The 20,810-nt window shown below is 36.0% G+C and overlaps 1 protein-coding gene across 6 annotated transcripts in view; it reads left to right on the top strand.

Annotated features, from left to right (window-relative positions):
* Positions 1 to 991: 991 nt before the first annotated feature.
* LOC112563532 (zinc finger protein 1-like) overlaps positions 992 to 20,810 on the top strand; it is a 48,753-nt gene continuing 28,934 nt past the window's right edge. For all 6 annotated transcript variants that reach the window (XM_025237546.1, XM_025237550.1, XM_025237547.1 and 3 more), the window contains exons 1-3: positions 992 to 1,148; positions 2,182 to 3,043; positions 3,424 to 3,690. In XM_025237546.1, the coding sequence (XP_025093331.1) occupies positions 2,185 to 3,043; positions 3,424 to 3,690 (1,126 nt within the window). In that variant the 5' untranslated portion in view covers positions 992 to 1,148; positions 2,182 to 2,184. The remainder of the gene's footprint in view (positions 1,149 to 2,181; positions 3,044 to 3,423; positions 3,691 to 20,810) is intronic.

The raw sequence follows: 20,810 nt of genomic DNA, 5'->3' as shown, positions 1-20,810 counted from the left end.
GGTTTTGGTTTTTTTTTTTTTTGGCAGTTGCCCCTTGACCGAGTTGATAACACCCTTGTCAATCTTTTCTAATATTTTGGGTGTGTAGTTCCAACAAGAAAACTTAATTTAACCTCATGCATACAATGCAAAAGTAGGGTGTGTGGTGTGTGAAACAAAAGCTGGCCACATAGCATGCATTTAATAGATCCAAGAGGTACTTTTGTCCTCCACTGTCGTTTTATGTTCTATTCTTTAATGGATATAGGGAGACATTTTAAGATTGTACAAAGCACGTTTGGAATATGCTAATGTAATTTGCTCTCTCTTACGAAGAAGATAAATCATTACTAGTGGTGTTCAGTGATGTGCTACAAAATTGATGGGAAAATGTTGGGAAATGACACACCCCATAGGGAAAGAGGATCAAGGGAGTGGGGAGGACTTTATATAGTATTAAAAATATTCGATGGCATGTAGAGACTGTGCTGAGGAGAATAAATTCATATCAATGTGTTTAAAGTATTTCATGACTCACCACAAACTAACGTTACTAGAAATTCAGAAGGAAAAGTCTTTATTAAAAATTGTAACACTAAAACATTTTATATTTCAGAGTTGCAATTGGAACTCATTCTCAGCTAACATTAAATATGCATCGCATTTAAAAAGTTTAAGAACTCTATAGAAGACATTAAAAAATTCATAGATCTGTTTAATAGCTTTGATGAAAAATATAGCATGAGGCCTAGACAAAAGCCAGTCCCTACTGCTACTCTCCCAGACACGAAAATCGGTGACACGTGATCAGTTCAGCCAATGCTATGGTTCTGCATATTCACATGCATACATGTATGTTTTTGTATATTCGACTTTTGGACATTTCGATAGAGCTGAACAGGCGTTATAACAAGTTTAGAATAGTTTAATTAGAAGGGTAACCTAGACTTGCAATTAAGCCGTATTGTTTATTGGTTTGCATGATAAACATATTCAAAGACCTTGGCGTGATGTCCTTGACCTCTACAGCAGTTGCTTTCTTGGGAGCATTCTGGGATACTTTGACAATAAACTGTGTTAGCGTGCGAGCTTTGTGCTGCATTTTTGCATTATTCTAAATATCGTTTGGTACGTAGTCGACATATTCGTGCATCGGCGTAAATTCAAGGGTAAGAGCAAATTAAAGTTATCGATTTCGTTTGATCTTAAGTTCAGTGACCTAGCATGTTTTAAAAACCAGGCATGCGTTTGATGGCAGCCATTTTGAAACGATATGTGTAAAAAGATTGAGATTTAAGATTATGAGATGCATATTTATTTCTGATGCAGATATCGCCGGAAAGAGTCTGAATTGATGTCATCTATTTGTAACATCATGATATCAATATTTATCAGAAATATCTAACAGTGGCATTAAAACCCACCAAAAGTCGACTTACTCTCTGGCTTCGGCTATTTTAGGGTCAAAAAGATGCTTCGCTGCCTTGGGGGGGTAGGGGAGGGAATAAAAGGCTTGCGAATGTATTTAATTTTGAATTCCGAGATCGTAATTTTGCGAGTAGGGAAAAGTAAACGAACGTAAACTATTGCCAGTGCATAGTGATGTATCATTGTTTATTCTGTAGCGTGCTGCATTCGGCTGTCAAGCACTTCTTTTAATGTTAAAAAGCTAAAACTATTATTCAAACGAACAGAAAAGCAGCCATGGCTGACAAATCGAACACAAAACATTAAATGCCCCGAATGTCTTTCCGAGACGCTAAACGCGTGCTAACTAGCTAATCACAACATATTTAAATATTTCCACACTTTCCGCAAACTGTATTGGCAAAGCAAAACAAAATCGCTTTGCAGGTTACCAAGTGCAACATTTTATACTATAAATATTAAACAGCATTTCTCACTACAATAACAGCCCATGTTAAGTTTATAAAGTCCACTTTCATGGCCGAAAAAAATATGAAAAAAAATTGAGGCACTGTGCCAGAAAGCAAAACAGACTGAACATACTTTTCACTGATACTATAGAGTTATGCCCACAACACTCCATTATTATTTTTTTTTTTCAAAACAAAAACAGTTACCTATTGCTGTACACATGGGTTTATTGTATTGTTATATTGATGCTTCTGAAATGGTAATCCGGCACTGCACATCATAAATATTGTATGTTGCTTAAATATTTGATTTTTTTTTTTTCAGTACATGCGCACATCTGAAATGGATGTAGACTCTTCTTCCAAATTTATTGCTTCTTTGACAAAGTTTCTCCAGTCGCTGTGCAATGGTTACGTAGACTTTGAGAATGGAGTGGAACTAGTTGGTCATATCTATTTAAGTGTGGACACTGGCAAGAAAATAGACTATATACTTCATGAAAAAGTCTGTAAAAATGATGAAAATTCGGTGACGTTTATCAGCAACAGTTTCCATGCTCAGCCGTTTGATAAGACTAAGTCACAGACCAAACAGCAAGTGGATACATTTAAAGGGAAAACACGATCAGATAAAGTACGAGATGTAGATAAGGAAGAGACAGTTGGAAGGAAAGATGATGATGAGGATGTTGTTATTGTTAATGCTACAAAAGGTGCATTAGAGAACAGTGATGGTGCTAGCATGGGCACCAGGGGTCGCAAGCGACCTGCATCACCCTCTTCTGAGCAACAGTTTCAAAGACCATTTAGAAGAAATGCAGAGGGTTCACTCTCTTCACCATCATCTTCAGCACAGCAAAGTGGGCAAAGTGGCAGTGGTGTTTTAGGATCTAATGGTTTACGTAGAAAAGCTCAGCCAAGTGCTACAATAACTAGTCAAGAAGATCAAACAGACAGCTTTAGCTCATCGGACTTAAAATTAGAGCATATGACAACAGATGAACTGTTGTCATTGGCTTCTCAAGTGAGTGACTCTTCCTGTTCAGCCAGCATTATACCTCCAGCCACAGGATCAGGCAGCAGAAGTACAGGTGGAGAGCCATCTAATCAACAAGTCTGGGTAAAACAGGAAGCACCTGATGATGATGATAGCTGTTTGGCAAGTGGAAGCGGGGACTCTGCGCATGGTATGCATACAGCTCTATAATTTTGGCTGATCATTGATGTAGATTGCAGTTAGGTTGCAAAAGAAAAATATAGTTGACATTCCGGTAGACACTTGTGCTCGGCAAACATGACTCAATTTTTGTTTCTTTTTAAAGAAGGATGTTTTATGTACATTTGTGAAAGATTGTAAAAAGTTTCTATTCAAAGTGCCATGTGAATGATAATAGTTTTATAGCCTGCTTATACAGTTTAGTAAACGTCATAATGCTAACTTGTGTTGGGACTCGTTAGGAACAGCATATAATGCCTAATGCAGATTGGTTGGTGTCAGCAGTCTGTCACCACACTCCTACCCCTTCTTCCTATTTTTAATATGTTAAGGTTTGTGCTATCTTTGCAGGTCAGAGTTGGCCGCTTGGCAGGGATCCTCAGAATGACACAAATAGTGGATCTGGTGGTCTCTATCCTGTTATGCTACATCAGAACACAGCTGCTTTCCCAGGGCCTGGTGGTCCATTTCCAGCTGGCTTTCCACCTCTGTCGGGTGGTCCATCATCATCACAACACCCAGCATTTACACAGCAGTCATCCTCACAAGCTGCTGCAAACTTGTTTGCCAGTCCTGTTCCTGGCACATCACAAGGTGGAGGTGCTGTTGATTCGGCAGGTTGGTGACTTTGCTTTTTTGTTTGATAATCTTGTTCTTTCCTGTTTTATTTTGTGCTCCAGTAAAGTGTCTCAGGGAACTAACATTGCTGTAGGAATTCCTGACAAAAGGTGCTTATGACTGACATCCTTAATATCTTTTAAAAAACAAACTTCCAGGATTTAAAAAAATTGGCCATCAGGCACCACTGCATATTATGGTGGTTTCAGTTTTTTTTTGTTTTGTTTTTTTTAATGTTTCATTTTTGCTTTTCAAGTTCAACGGTTCCCCAACCACCACTGTGGACAAGAACATTACAACACTATATGGTCACCTACAATATAACTTTATTTTTTTAACAAAATGTAAATGAACCCTGAAAACACATCATTGACATCATTTCATTTTTATCTGTTAATAAAAATTATGTACATAGGCATCTTTCATAGAATTATTGTTTGTTTAGCTCTCTGTGTCTAGTGGTTAGCCTCTGCTAAGCCATTCATGGCACACATACTCATTCCAGGCTAACATTTTGGGCTATATAGATTTTTTTAAAATTAAGCTATCATCATTCTCTGCTTTTTTTAGATAGTGATACTATGACACTTTGCTTTACCCATAATGTAGAGGGTCATTAGAGTTTAGCAGCAGCTGAAGATGCTTTGTTCTGTGTTCTTTTTGATTGTAGTATATACTTGGTTGTTTTGATAATGCAGAATTTTGTTATGTTTTTTTATGATCTCAGTGTGTTACTTTTTGTAAAGCACTGTGAGCCATGAAGGAACGACATTCTATAAGTAATCTTCGTTACTAGTGGTGACTGCATCCACGCCGACCAAATATTTTCGCCCTCATCAGAGGGCAGAATGGGCATCTGATTTATTGTAGAAAATTTTTTTTGTAATGTCTTATAAAGGATATATGTTAAGACATTATCATAGCTGGTGGTAAATGCCCACCAAGAAAAGTTCCTTGAGACATTTTACATTCTTTCTTTTCACTTGTTTTATATTTTGAAGTGCATTACTTTATACTTCAGGCAGTGGCAATGCATCAGGGATGTTAGATAAAAGAACAGCAGCTCATGTGAGTGTTAAATCCTTGAGAACAGTACGTGTAGGTGGCATTATCAGTGCTTATTTAATAATCGGTCACTTTATCTGAACAGGAATACCTCTTATAGCTTAAGTGTAAATTAGTCTTTGCTTAATTTGTGCTATAAGAGTAACTCATTGGGAACATTAAAGCATTTTAGCATTTCTGTTGGTCTTCATCATGGTTTTTTTAGGGTGCTTGGTTCTTACTCTTTTGGTAATTATTTTGATGCATTAGTTATAAAAGACAAGGATCTATAATAGGCAGTAGAAGACTAGTTATTTAGTTCTCTGCTAAGTCATCAACCTTTTTTTATTTTTATGCTTGCATACCTTTATCTTATATCCAGCAGATGTGACCTAGAGATGTAATTTTTAGTTTAAATTTGTGTGCAAAATGTTTTTATCAGAGTGTGATGGCGCTTCCATAAATGAATGGTAGGTTAAGAATATGTGGAAAATAATCTGGAAAATGCCTTCACTCAAAAAGGATGATTCCTTTTTTTAAAATTGACTTTAGATAATGTCCTGAGGCACTTTGCAACTGTGATGCACTTATCAGCCCAGATATTGTAGAACTCTATGACATCCTGCAAGTGAAGATTCTGATGAAACTGTACATATACACTGATGTTTTCTGACTATTTTTAAGACTTCAGTTGGGAAAGACTGCAATAAATAAATCTCAGACTGGTGAAAATAACTAGACAGGGAAGCAGAAGACATTTGAGTAAAACATTTCATCAACTTTCAGCCTCTTGTCACCAGAAGCACTAAATCTGAATACAGAAAAGAACAAAACTGGGTCTTCTGCTCAGCCTGGACCTCTAAAAATTGTTTATAATTGAAATCTCTTGAAAACATTGGAAACAATTTATGCAGAAATTCATCAGACAACAAAAAAAGTAGTCCAGGCATTTCTGTCAGTGAGCATGTTTCTGGTTGCTTTGATCTACTTAAGAAGGAAATAAAAACTATGGGTCAGAAGTAAAAAAAAAAAAAGGTTTCTGAAATTATGCCAGAAAAATGCTTTATCCAAATAATCATAAATTATTCCTAAAGATCAGCTGTAGCATTTAAAAGCTCAGATCTCTGAATATCCCCAAGAGGTAATTATTTTTGTCCTTTTTAATCATACATTTAAATGCATATTTTACTATGTAGTTGGATTCACCATATCCCCTTTGTAGCAGTGTGTGAGTACTGCGGAAGTGGAGTGCAAGTATGGTATGGGTGTATGGGTTATGTACGTGTTATGGTGGGGTTTTTTTTTCCCAGTATGTAGACACTTATTTAATAGGGGTAAACATTCAAATGATAAACATACTGATATCTGTAACATGCGGAAAATCCACCAACTGGACTAAATAGCTTTAAATTTTGGCTAGTTCGTGGGTATTATTCTTCCAAAGCTACCTTGTCTTCAAGTGGTGGGGTAGTGTGAAACTGTACCAAGACTTTTATATGCATTGTGTCGGACCCTGAGATGGAGGTGTAATATGGGAGGAGAGGAAGAACCTTCAGTGTTAAAGTGATTCAAAATCTGTCACTCTGTTAAACACTGGCTTAAGGACTGAACATGTGGCCTAAGCAGGAAGGAATGGTTCAGTCACAGGGAGGGAGGCTGAGGGTTCTTGTCAGGCCAGATGGAAGCATTCTTATGTTGGATTCCTGTCACATTTTGGAACCTTTATGAAATACTTGATGAGAAAATGAACTTGTATATTTCTGTTTCAGAATGAAGAAATTAAAGGGGGGTGGGGGTAACTACACTTTGTAAGGTTTTAGAAAGGTAACCAAAAGAAATTCTAAGAAATAAAGACAAGTCACCCTTCTGATGTCAGGTGTTGGTAGTGCCAACTATAAAATGATTTCAAATAAGACCTGTGTACCACTATATGCGCTGGCAAATTTTGCAGTACTCAGATGTAAATTAGTTTCTGAAGTAAATTACCTATTTCCTATGCAGTTGATTCCCTTCACTATTTTACTATTGTTGAAATGTGTGTACTCTGAATAAAAAAAACTGATAGAATATTTGACTGATGATCATTTTATTCCTATTGTGTGAATGTTCACAGATGTTGTTTACAAGCATGATCTCCTTTCCATTGGTTTGAACCAGTTTTGCTAAAGGACCATTTAACACAGCATTCGGGTTTTTATTGTTTAATTAGCAAACATAAGTAGACTGATAATTAGGGTTATACTGTTAATATAGAACCTGGAATTGTGCAGTCACAAGGTTGAATTCGAGACTGGTCTTGTCTATCACAAAGGTACTTTTTAAAAATAAGTATATGTACTGTTTTAATTTGGGAACATATATGTGCACAAAAGATTTTTGGATCATAATCTCAAGTACAAAATTTAGTCATAAATCTATTAAACCTAAGTATCTACTTTTTTTAATCTTATTGTGCGTCCAGATATACTTTATAGTTTTTGCTTATTGGAAAACTTTGTGTTCTGTTAATTTTTATCTTGAGCCTGTGGTCTCACATTAAATTTGAAAAGGTCTGCCATGTTTGAACCTTCATTTTATATTTATATTATATTTCCATATTTTCTTTTATTAAAATTCTTGTAAACTTATAAATTTCTTGTTAATTTTTGCGCATGACTGAGGAAGTCCATGGCCTTGAGATTTTAGGGTATTGCACATGTTGAGCCTTAAGTAAATATGGTAAAACTGGTTTTTGTTAATGTTGAAGTGTTATTAATGTGCTGAGGAGTTTACCAACATAGTTCCCAAGAACATAATTTTTTAAACGACAAAAGTTATAATGGAGATATATGCAGTAAAAAAATTTTTAGCAACATAAACTTTAAAATACTCATTTTGGGAAAATAATTTTCAGGGGTTATAATGGTAAAATAATAATTAGCGATGGATGTCTACCAATCTGATTAATTATAAAATATAGCAGTTAGCTACATTCCTTGACAACCCCATTGTGACATCTGTAAATGTATTTTCGGTCTTCACAGTTTGCAGAATGGAAGTCACAGTAGGAAAGTGTGTAGATGGAAAGATCTTAATGATAATAGCGCTCAGGCATAAGCGCTTTCATTCTTTAGGCATTTAGTTTTAAACATTAGCATGATGTTTATCAGTCAGAATGCCATCAACATGGGCACGTTACCGTGAGCAGCTCAAGAATCACCCTGAGAAGTATGAGGTAATGCTGCAAAAGGCAAGGGAAAGGAGTAAACGTAACAGGGATGCCAGGAAGAGAAAGTGGGAATCTGCACCTAAGACACATGCATTACTTCAAGAGATTAAAATCTTCAAGGAGAAGCAAAGGTAGTTTTATTTATATTTATAGGATTTTTGCGTGTGTACGAGTCTAGGTTGATTTGAAAGTCAGCCCTGAATAATAATCATAAAATAAATAAATTATAAATAAAATATTTTCTGTAAAACAAATCTAAAACGGGAATTATTCTCTCTCTCACCTACCACTACCACCAAAATACTTTTAAAATGTGCAGTGCGGCATATGAAAAATATATATTAGTAGTTTTTCAGCATTGAAACACAGTGTAAGCTCCCACCATGTCTTGGTCTTGTAGCTGGCCCAGAATATTGATTTTCAATAAAACTGACCATCTTAATGTACATTTCAGGATACGTTGTCAATACTACAAGAAAAAAAAACACCAAAGATTACAAGAAATGCCAAGAACAGCAGTATAGAAATCTGACAGTAAATACTGCTTATAAAGTGCTTAGGCTTTTGTTCTAACTTTTCAGATGTTAAATTGTTTAAAGGGTGTAATTTTGTGTAAATGGACTGTTTATTAGTCTGAAGTATTTTTATTTTATTTTTATAGTTTTTTTTTTTAATTGTCATGCTGGTTCAGAGTGAGATAGACACTAATAAAGGCTTTGTGAAATCCTATTGAAAACATGATGAAAGAAAAGAATTTTATGGAAGAAAAGGGATTGATTTTTTGTTTTGTTTTTGTGTAAGCTACGCGAAGAAAGTGCCATAGGCTGATGAAATTGCTGTCAGTTTCCAATTGCTTACACTGTCATTTAAAAATAAAAATTAAAAGATAACACATTTTGATTATTTTCTTATTAGATAGTATGTAAATGCTGTGTTAAAAAGTGAAATAAAACAGATCAAAGATTATAACTTGCAAAATAGTATGAATTTTGCTGGTCATGAAAATTGTGTAGTGTATGGTAGTTAATAGCTTTTTAGTGTTTATAGTATTTTTTTCTTCATGGTTCATTGTAGAGTGTTAACCAAAAAACCCGAAAGCTGTGTCTGATTGTGATCCTGTAGATTTACTTTGAATGTAGACAAAATGAGGGTAATCCTACTAGTTAATGTTTGCCAGCATCCACTGAAACATTAGCAAAGTTTTTGTCAAATTTTTATTCAGAATACACACAAATTTTGCTACAATAACTTATTGCCCCAGATACTTGTTGGCTGATGAGACCTTTGCTTCATTGTTGGACAAAACAACAAGGCAACTTGTGGAAGGTGACATAAATATTCCTCAGACAGAAGTTTGATTTTCAGTGTAAACTCTTAATCCTGCATTTTTGCACTATTAATGTAGTCTTTGTGCGTTAGTAAAATAGAAACAGCATGCCAAGACTTTTCCATGGTGAAAATAGCTTGGAAATAGAATACAGAATGTTGCAAAGAAGCATACTGGCATCATTATTTAAACTTCAAGTTAAAGAGGAGTGACTGCTGAAAAGCTACATAAAATAATGACGCACAAACTAGACATCTTCGAAGACAAGTGTTTGAGGGTAGTCGTGTGGGTATCCTGGCTAAACATCTTTATAATACAGAAGGGTGTATAAAAGCTTTTGGAACCAACAAATTACAGAAGTTTGTGAGAAACAATAGTTTCTGTGGCAGAGCTATATCTAGGAGCACCATTTGACAAACTGCAAAGGGAGATGTGTCAGCTTTAAAACTCCTGATGTAAAAATGTTTTGCAATACTAACTACTCTGCAAAAGCTTCTGTTCCAAAGATTTTATAACAAATAAGAGTTTCGTGGTGCAGAGTTAATATTAACCACTGGGTTGATAGAACAGAATGTCACGTAGTCAGTTTGTCCCTTCCAGTTTTTATCTGAAGCAACTTGCGTACTATTGTAACATATTAATCTTTTGACATTCTGTATGTGTTATTTGATTCTTCACCTTCACGTGAGCTGCTGTTCTTAATTACTTCAAGTATGCTTGGTTAGATGATCTTTTTTTAATCCGGTGTAACAAAACACCCCCACCTCTTTTTTTTTTCAACTACAGAATTTAAATGGAATAACTTGCTTAGCATGACTGGTGCCTATATTGCATTTGGGGTTGTAAATCCCATTTCAGCAGAAATCAGAGAAATTTACTTCAAAAATGAAATTGAAGCGTGTTCTTTTACCATAATGCATGAGAGAAAAGTGGGTGTTTTGTTCTACCAGAATTTTCTCAGTGAGAATCTGAATTATTCAGAGACCAATTTCTGAGGCTACAACAGGTAAGTGGGTATTTAAAAACAAAGGGAAGCTAACACTTCACTTACAAATTTCATATATATATACACATAAAAAGTACAGAGGAAGAAGATGGCTTTTGCGAGACAGGATGATAATGTATTTTGAAAATCAGCTGTGTGGCATGTTACAATAGTTTCAAAAATTATGGCCAGGGACCTGCATTTTCATGCATGCACGCATTTGTTTTCATACCACCCACCTATTCACCAGTATATGCATTAAGACCAGGTCTTTATTTGTAACACTAATCCACAAATTTTATTTAGATCCATAGATCTTAGAGGCATAAGAATGATGGTAGAGGTTTTCATAATAAATCCATGTATTGATGAAAGTGAATGAGACAAGTCTGAAGGTATTTTTTAATTTGGTTAGCTTTATACAAGTGCATGGTAGAAAACAGTTACTTTCTTCAAAAATGATTTAGGAGATCAGATTTTAGGAACTACGTCACATAGGATATTTTTCAATGGCTGTATTTATTTTTGCCCAGTTATTGGAGACAAAGATTTCTTTGACATAATATTCCTTGAAAGAAAAGCGCCACAACGGGCTTTGTGGCCACATAACAGAGATACTGGAGATCTTGTGAAATTATAGCCATTTTGTTGTAATACCACATCTTCGTGCCAGAAGGAATCATCAGCCTCATGGCAAAAATGTGGTTTAGTACTTTTATCTACAAACTTGTGTGTAGGGCATGAGAGTTGATATGACTCTTTATGGTCTGTTCTTCACTTAATGCAGTAGGGTTATTTAGATGGGTCTTTTAAAATATGTGGTATGTACATAATATTGAATTTGGCAAATACTGACAAAACTTTACCACTCAAATGTAAGTTGACATCGAGCAGGTCGAATGCTCCTGGTTCTTGCATCTTGTGGTGTCCTGATTCTGTATAGTAGACGCCAGTGCCGATGGTTTCTGCCAGCTTTTGCAGGTGCATTATCCCATTTGCATTATTTTGATCACTCCTTTATTGCTTGTGATGCCATAGTGCATAACATAGCTCTGTGTGTCGGTAATATGTAGTGTAAGCCTTGTTAAAAGCAAGTTCACATTTTCATCAAGTTCTAGAGTATGCACTGATTTTACATAAGTCATACACAGTTGCTTTATGAAAGTTTATTTTGAAGGGAAAGGGATCTAACATAACATATAGTATAGCATTAAAACTGGTTCGCAACTGTATCTGAGAAATAATACTTTGAGAAAAGTATGCAAAACAGCACACTGCAATTTTCCTACAATGTACTTGTGGGTCCAACAGATTCCTGCACATATGCTTTACCATCTTCACCTGGGTTTCAATTTTTTTTTTTTTTTTTTTTTACTTTTCCACTTTTTCTCCACCAATTTGTTTTTCTATAAATTTGTTCACATTTGCTCAGAGAACCTTGTGGGTTTCCAAAAAGAATTGCAACTCTAGTTTTTGGTCATTTTGAGGGCACACTTCTATCTTTTCTTTTTACAACACTGTCCATGTATTTTCCGTCTAGGTTGCTCTGTTCTACAGAAAAGCTCCTGGGCATCCCTAGGATTAACTTAGCCTTTTGGTGGCTGTATGTTGCACCAGCTTCCCTGTCAGCTGAGACATGCGTCATTGTCAGCATTTAAGTCGTGGCTGAAGACACACTTGTGTTGTGCTTTTGACTGAGAGTATGTTTGGGTAATGAAAATCTTGTTATTCTGTTTTTCTTATCATAGTGTGTGCTTTTGTTTTTAAAAGCTTTGTGGGTGATCAGGGAATGGTGCTCTATAAGTAATCCTTATTATTATTATTCATACAGAAAGCTTGTAACTTAAAAAATTTACATTTGGATCAAAAGCTTGACCTTATAGGGCCATTATGTGTTTAGATGGATTTTGAACGACAATAACATATCCATTATTTGACCTTAAAAGTTGTCAATCTCAGTTTGTCTGCTGCATTCTCACCTTCTCTGTTGTGTAAATATGCTTAGGTGTGTGATTATAAGCCATTATTTAGTACTTTGATTTTGAATATGAAGTGTTTTTGCACTTATAGTGATAGCAAGATTTTCTTGCACGGTATAATTAGGTTAACTGGTCAGATGGATTACTTTGGGCATGGTTTGCCTGTTGTTGTTTTATTAACAGACATTGTTTATGACCCCTTTAATTTGTTATGAGAGGAGTAACTAATTTTAGAGTCCTTTTTGAAGATTGCAATAGAGGACTTGGCTTTTGCAGGTGGATTGCAAAGGTTGGACCCACCCGAACACCTTCATGTCTGTACGCGTATCCCTGCAACAAAGAACAAGTTACGGCCAACACGTATTTGCTTAGTTTGCAGCATTCGTGGGCCTGACAAAAACTTGGTTCGAAAATATGTAAAACGAAAAGAAACAAGGTACGAATGTGTGCCTTGTGGAAGGGCAATGTGCCCCAACCCATGTTTTTATATATACCATAACAAAGGAATTAGTTTAAGAAAATAAAGCTATTTTTGTTTTTTGTTGTTTTTTTTTTGGGGGGGGGGGTGTTTTCTTGTGGGAAAGGTAGTGGTAAATGAGTGACATATTACTTTGTTTTATTGTGGTGACGGTCTTGAAGAAAATTGCTGTCCAGTACTATGACAAAAGTGTAATCTAAAAGGATACTTAAAGGGATGTGCTTAAAAACTCTTTATACTTTTTTATTATTGGATTCTGTCATTTCACAACTTACAGTTATCTGATTGGACCTTGTGGCCCCTGAGTCGAGTATCTTAAAAGTCTTGAAGACGGCACTCTTGGTTTTTATAACTAGAGGCTGACAACTTTCACAATAAGTAAAAAAACTGAAAGTAAAAGCGAATCTTCAGTGTCTGCAGCTATTTACAAGAGCATCTTTAGAATTGGTGTATAGGTCTTTGATATTACATCTTGCTTCTCTGCAGTCTTGTGGTCAGAGAGTATGAGTGGGTGTGACAGGTTCAGATCTTGCATGATCATTAGTGGCTGTGCACATCAGTTGTTGGAAGCATGATGATGTGGTGAGAGTGAGTTCACCAACTTGATTTCCTTCTATACTTCGATAGACAAACCTGGTCCTTCGGTCTCACAGGCAGCCTCTTGTGCTTTTTTCTATCATAAGGGTAATGAACTTTGGATCAAAGACAACCTTCATTTTTCATCTGTAGGAACCCATGTGATTGATGTACACAAAATTTTTTTTTGGAATGAGAACTGCAAAAAAAAAACAACCCTACAGTATGGGCTTGATAATAATCAGGTAACTTTTTTTTATCATAGTTTGTCATGAAAAAAGGATTTTAAAGTATTTTTTGGAAAAGCAGACATAGTGACCAAACACTTGGCATAAGATCTGTGCCACATCATGTTTCACAGTTGGAAAGTACAGTGGAACCTCGGTTAACGAACTTAATCCATTCTGGAAAGCTGTTCGTTATCCGAAATGTTCGTTATCCGAAACAATTTTTTCCATAAGAAATAAAGGAAATAGATTTAATTGGTTCCCAGCCCCTGTTGACTCGCTAATATTTGAAAGTTAGAGGCTATATAGGTAGGTTTTAATGAGAACAGTTATAATGCAATATAAATGGAATTAAATAAACATAAAAACATTAATGAAAGCATTTAAACATCAGAAAACTTGCCGTTTTGATGGCGTGGTTGGAAGCAGGTGTGGGGAGGAAGGGGTGGAATTACTGCTTTGATTCCCCCTCCATGAGCACACGTGACATTATAAAATCGGGGATAACTTCATTTTTCTGTTGCTTTGAGGTTAAAGGAAAAAACTTGTCCAGTGTCTGTTGCTTCTGCCTTTTTGTATAACTCTTCGGTAATACAACATCACATATCCGACAGACGCATGCCACCTTCATACTTTGAAATCATTTTCTTTTTCAATTCAATTGTTGGCCGCTTCCTTGTCATTACCTCACTACTATTGCTCTTAATCTTCTTTGGAGCCATTACTGGGGATTATCTTATTAAAATAAAGCACAAAAATCACTAAATAAGAAAGATGCACATAGATAAGGAACGACAGATCGTAACTGTGTCTTGAGCGCGTATGATGACATGCTGGTCGGTCATGTGTGATTCACGTGGCTGTTCGTTATTCGAAATTTTGTTCGCTTATCCGAGACAAATTTTTGACGAAATTTTTTGTTCGTTATCCGAAAAATTCGCTATCCGAGGCGTTCGCTAACCGATGTTCCACTGTAGTAAGGAATTGTCTTGACTGCTGGCATATATCTGATGTAAAAGCTTGTTTTAATTCTTGTTCAAGTCAATTAAATGTGGCTGTTTCAAAGCTTGTGAAGTGAACAAAATAATTCTTTAATTTTGAGACTTGGAAACTAAATCCAGTCACTAGATAATATATTTATACTCTGGTAGCCTTAATTAGAGACTTGATATCATTGGATTCATATTACCTGGACAACTTGTGGAACTATATGTATGTTCTTGGTTGGCATGGATTCATCAAGAACTCATTGAAATTTTCAAGCATGCCTGTTTGTCACTTTTCCAGTCAGTCTGCAGAAAATTCATCTTCGTTCCTTTAAATCGCTGATGCACTGTTCTTAGTAATGAATAGGGGCTAATGACTTTCACAGAATAACAGCTTTCTTCCAGCTGTTGGGCTTTCAGTTGCTAAGGCTTTGAATACTGTTGCCATTTTACTTGGGGTTCTTTTTAAGATGATTGGATTGAGCTAGCTGAAAAACATATGCAGACTCACAAATAGTTATCTTGAGACTAGTGAGAAATGCACTTTTTTCCTGCATGAAAGGTGACTTCCTAGGAGAAGACTGGTTTTGAGATGGGTGTTCTGAGTGATGGCATATTTGCCCTCATCATCAATATTTGGACTAATAAATGCAAAATAGTAAGCCCAGTATTAAAGTGGAGAGTAGTTGACAATGCTGTTTGTGAAAAAGGAGATTGGTGCAGATGTACACGTTCCTGTTGCTGTAACAGTCTCAACTCACAGTCCTATGTAATTGTGGTTTGATGTGCAGTTTCTCATTGCTGTTCATAATCAAAGCACTCGCACGGTGGGAATATATGTGATTCATCTTTATCACACAGAACTTGCAGAACACTTTCAAATAGAAATCTTATCAGGTTTAAAAGCTGGATCTTTTGTTTCCTCTGGCAGGGAAGCCTCAAAGCAACCAGAAGGGTCAGTTGTTACCCAAAAAGCGGAAGAGAACGCGAGCAACATACAGTAATGCTTTCAGAATGAAGGCGCTGGCCCTATCCATGCAAAGAGGAAACAGGGCTGCAGCCAGTGAACTTGGAATCAATGAATCTGTGATACGACACTGGAAGCAACAGGATCGAATTCTGGGGCTTTGGACAAAACGATAAAAGTTTCTTAATTGTGCTTGTAGTGCTTCTGTGGACAGGAAAATTCTGATGCCTGTTTGTTATGCCATGTGTTAATATGATCAGTAAACTGATCGTTGCTTGTATTCAACAAACACCTCTGAAGTTTAAGACTGGTGTTATAGTGGGGTATGGTAAACAGCAGAGTGATTTAATTATTATAATTGTATTGACCACTTCTCCATTCACAAGGTGACCTAAGAAAGCAATGTTGTGAATATATGTTAAATTTCAACTGGTACCATTGCTTGTTGAAAATCTTACAGAGACCACTATAGTTTGAGGCTTGGGTATTTAAACCATGTTGAAAAATGTTGATGAGAGACCAGTCTATAGACAAATCTAAAATCAGCTTTTGACTGGTCTTTTAGAACGCTTGATGCAAACACATCTGTTTATGCTTGGCTGGCGCCATTTCAGTGTTTGGGTGGGAGTAGAAAATGTATGCAGAAAATATGGCAACCATGTTCTTTAAGGAGTCATGGTAGAATTTTCAGAACTTTTGCAAGTGTAGTTTCTTGTCTTCAAGGCATGGACGTTCAAATTTCTTATTTTATTATGTCAGAGGCTGTCTTCAATTTTTTCTTGCATTGTGGATTCTTTGATTCAATTGTGGTTTATGACGGCATCCATGGACTTGTGCAAAACAAGTTAAAGACAATGGAAAAAGTAAAGTATCCATAAGTTTATAAAACCAGACAGCTGTTTTCAATCCTTGAGACTTATATTTAATGTGAGTGTTTTCAGACTTTATCCTGGCACACCACTTTGTAGAAAACGAAGACAATTATTCAAATATATACAGATTAATAATTTGATGTTGCTTACATCATTGTTAGTAGCCAATTTTTCTTTTAGAATAACTTTACTCGTGTTCGGTGGCACTTTTCAAACGTTCTTGTGGGTGATAGATCTTCAGCTATAACAATGCTTAATGAATTCTCAAAACCCATGCACATGACAACCTTTACACACTCTTCTGATTTCCTTTTTCTGTTGCATACCTGCCATGTTATGTTATGCTATTGTTAACTATCTGGCAATACTGTCTTGCTAACCATCTTGTAACGACTCCATCTTACACTGTTTCTCGTATCTACATCTCTTCAATTTTTTATTTTCTACTCTTGTACCTCATCTTTATGTTGTTATGTAGCTCGCTGTCCACTGGCTGTTATCTTTCTTTTGTTATTATTGGTCTGCACAGAGAGTGCGATCCATCTTGGTTGTGATGCTGTGCATTATTATTGTTGTTAGCTTTTTGTGGGCAGTGATCACAGTGGCTTGGTAAAGCACTTTCAAGTAAATATGTATATTCTTTTGTGGGCAAAGAGAGGTGTGTTTGAGAGAGAGAAAGGGGGAGCACATATCATGAGTGAGATTACTGACAGAGGGCTTTTTCCAAAAATTCCCCTAATTATGACCGAAGTTACTGCCAGAGTAATGCTGATTTTTAGCTGTTTGTGACAGGTTTTACTGATCAAGTCATGTGCCTTTGAAAAGTCTCTCTATCAATATCATCTGGTGCAGACAAAATCCTTCTCTTAGTTTGTGTCTGTCTTCAAATCTGTTATTTGTGCAGTTATCCCAGATTTCACTTTTGTATCGAAAAGTATTTTAAAAACCTGAAACAATAATTTAAATCGATATAAAAGGAGGACAAAAATCTTTTGATAAAGTGATGGGAGTGAGAACTGTTTCAGAATTTGTTTCTGCAACAAAGTGCTATGTGGTAAAGGTAATACTGTTACATTTTTGGTCTGGATTAAAAAGATTATGTTCCTGGTAGGTAAACATTATTCAGGGTGTGTCAGTGAGGCAGCTAATTATGTAATTTTTATGGAGTTGCTTGCAGTTCAACATTTGAGTAATGCAATGAGAAAACCACGCTAAACAGTTTGCATACATTAGAAATAGCAGGAATATTGTAGGAGGTATTGAAATCCCAGGAGGAAGGTGATTTGTCAGGTTGAAAAACAGTAGATAACCATGAGCAATATCAAAGTACAGTCCTATACTCTTTTGTAGAAATTATATCATTTTCTTTACTGGTTCTTTTGAAGAAGGGCTTTGATAAGCATCCTTCCTCCAGAGTAGCAGTTTCTTCATTTTCATTGTAGCATTTAAAAGTGAGTTCCCAGGTAGGCATACTTTACCATGCTTTTATTAAAGAGTAAAACAAATGATCTAATTTTGGCAGTGCTATTGTACTGGTAAAGTGCTGTTGGTGTACCTCTGTTTTATGTGTGTGTGTTTTTTTTGCAAGGTTTTGCAAAATTGTACTATGTGTGCTGAGGTGTTTATGATGATATTATTGCTATGTGTGAGAGGATCAGGGTGCAAATGGGAAAAGCATTCATTTACTGCACTATGAAACATGAATAGAATTTTTATATTTTGTTCAAAGCATAGTAGTCTGAAAATATTAAGCATTGGAAAAGGAACGAGTTGTAAAAAGTAAAGTTGCCTTTCTTTTCATTTGGGGTTTTCTTAACATTTCTTCTGCAGCTGGAAAATAGAAATCTTGGTCTTAGTATCTAATTGATATTGATGAAAACTTTTTTCAAGTTATTTCAAAGATATTTTTATATCAAAACAGGTTTTTATTAATTGTGGTGGCTTATACTAACACACACATGCTCTTAAACATCCAATGGTCACAGAATATAAAAGTAAAAAGCAAAACGCATAAGAATCCACAAATCTTGTATTGTCCCTTTAAATATAGAGACATGGCATGTTCACATGAGTAGTCATATGAGAAGCCATAGGGAACCTGTAGTTCATGGATCCACTGTCAGTTGCTGTTGCAGTTTGTGTTTTCCTGAAGAAGGAGACGAGGTAACTGCCTTTCTTATTATGTTAGTTGTGCAACTGCACTTGACCTGTAGTATTGTTGGTTGATCCTAAAGTACTATTCAGCAGTTTTATTGACAATTTAGACACCTGCCATTACTTGCTATTCTTCAAATTCTCTTCACAGTGTAGCAGTTTGATATTTTACCATCTCCAATAATTTTTTTGGTCTTTGTCAGGCTGGCAAGACCAAGGTTCCTCCCTTAATGAATGTGGCTCACAGCATGAAGCAGGTGAACGGGTGATGTCAAAGATGGCTCATCTGACAGCAGATTCACCAGTTTACCATTCACCAAACCTGACTAAACCTGCACACAAATTGCCCTCATCCCCATATGGCCGGCAGAGGCCAATTAAAAAACGTGACCCATGGATAATCTTGGAAGCTGCCAGTCGAGTGAAAGCCAGAGAACTTACTTTGCGAAAGGCATCAGAACTGTATAACATACCACGCAGCACAATTTCAGACTATGTCACAGGAAAAATAAAGAAGATGGCCTTTTGTGCATTGTAGTGTGACTTCTAGGGTTTTTTTCAAAATGGAAATAGTGTTAAGAGCATTGTCGAGGTTTTCAAAATTCTGAACTATTACCTTTCTTCTCTTATTTGTTTTAGCCCTTTTTGTGTATTTTGTGTATGGTAATTAACTGTTTTTTTGCTGATTATCTACTACTTTCTTCACTTTACCCTCTCTCACCTAAAGAGGTTACATAATTTTGCATAAATAATAAACGTCTTTATCTTCCCCCACCCACCCCATAAGTGGCAGGTGAATGAATGTATTTCTTCCCTCTTTCAGCCACTGTCTTCTTTAGAAACATGCACGTAAGGATGAGGATGGCGGCCCCATTTGACTCATTCAAGGGTTTCAACTACTCAAGTATGTCTTCGCGTTTCTCCAGTGTTCTGGGAATGGAAGAGTTGAGGAAACTGAGACACAGGGAGGCACAGAGACGCTACATGGCACGCAAAAAGATTGCGGCCAAAAAGCTGCAACTGGCCAGGCAGTTGTATGAAAGGCAGGGACAGTCATAGCTGAACCTTGGTCATTGCCAAGTGTTGGATATATTCCTGGTGAAAGCCTTCACTTGTGAAGTTCAGGGCACTCTTTATTTGTATGGAGAAGTCTTTGTCATGTTACATGCTGTTCAGACTTGAATTCACACGCATTTCATACCTTCGTGCTCTGCTTAAGTTCATGTTTATATTACAGAGACACATACTGATGAGTATGCAGCCATCTTTTATAACTGAGATTATACACTTAGTAGGAATGCATGCACCCAGTTACATGTTTTGAAGTTAGGATCAGATGTGAAGATTTTATGGCAGAAAGATGTGCTACCCATGTGTTGATGTATTAAATGCAAAGGATTAAGTGTTATAGGTTTAGCTGTTGAAGTATAAATATAACAGAAGTCCATAGATTTCTAACCCAGGTTCTTTTGGAGACTTCCATATCTTTACAGATCTGAGGCATTGTCTGTTATAGGATGAGTGTAGGTCTGAGCGTGTACTTTGAGAGTGAAATGTTTTCTTACGCTTGAGTGTGGAACATTTTTTGATAAAGTACAAGTTTAGCATTTACAAAAAAATTACTGTTACTTTTAAAAGTCTCAAAATAAACTCAAAGGATGCAAACTACGGAAGACTGCTGTTAGAAATTGCTTTGGTGTGTTGATGTGACGTTGAATGTTTAGAATGAGTGCATGGTTGGTTGCCCATGCAGTTTGTGTGTTTGCTTCTTATGTGCATAAAGAGTCTGTGATGTGCTTATTAACTCTAATGCACGTTAAACGGATAGTCATCCCATAAAATACTGTTGCAACCAAAGGATGTGTGGGTGGGTGGATTTTTTTTCTCTCTTTTTCACATAGGAATAATAGAGCAAGCTTATTCAGAAGAAGAGCTTATTAGCATGAATCAGTTGATTCCCCCAGAACTGGATTCTATCCTGTTGACAACTTAACACCTTGTATAATTAAGGTTTATTTTTGTGAGCTGAGAGTAGCTTTATCATTGTTTCAGTTATCAATCACGCTTTAGAATTTTGCATTTAAAATTTTTACTAGTAGCTTAGGAAAAGACTATATCAGAGTAAATCCCTTATAAACTTAATGCTTATTTATTTTATTAAGTGTTTATTGTGCATTGATCAATAGTTTCTCCCTGCATTATAACCTTTTTGGTCAGAGATACTCCCAGCATGTATTGTTATCGGTCATTTTGCTTGACCTTTAGTTTAGTATTAAAGCACTCTATCCACAGTTACTTTTTTAAGTTCCTGCTAAAT

Source organism: Pomacea canaliculata, linkage group LG5 (assembly GCF_003073045.1).
Source record: "Pomacea canaliculata isolate SZHN2017 linkage group LG5, ASM307304v1, whole genome shotgun sequence".
Lineage (NCBI taxonomy): Eukaryota > Metazoa > Mollusca > Gastropoda > Architaenioglossa > Ampullariidae > Pomacea > Pomacea canaliculata.
This window is presented reverse-complemented; position numbering and strand designations above follow the sequence as displayed.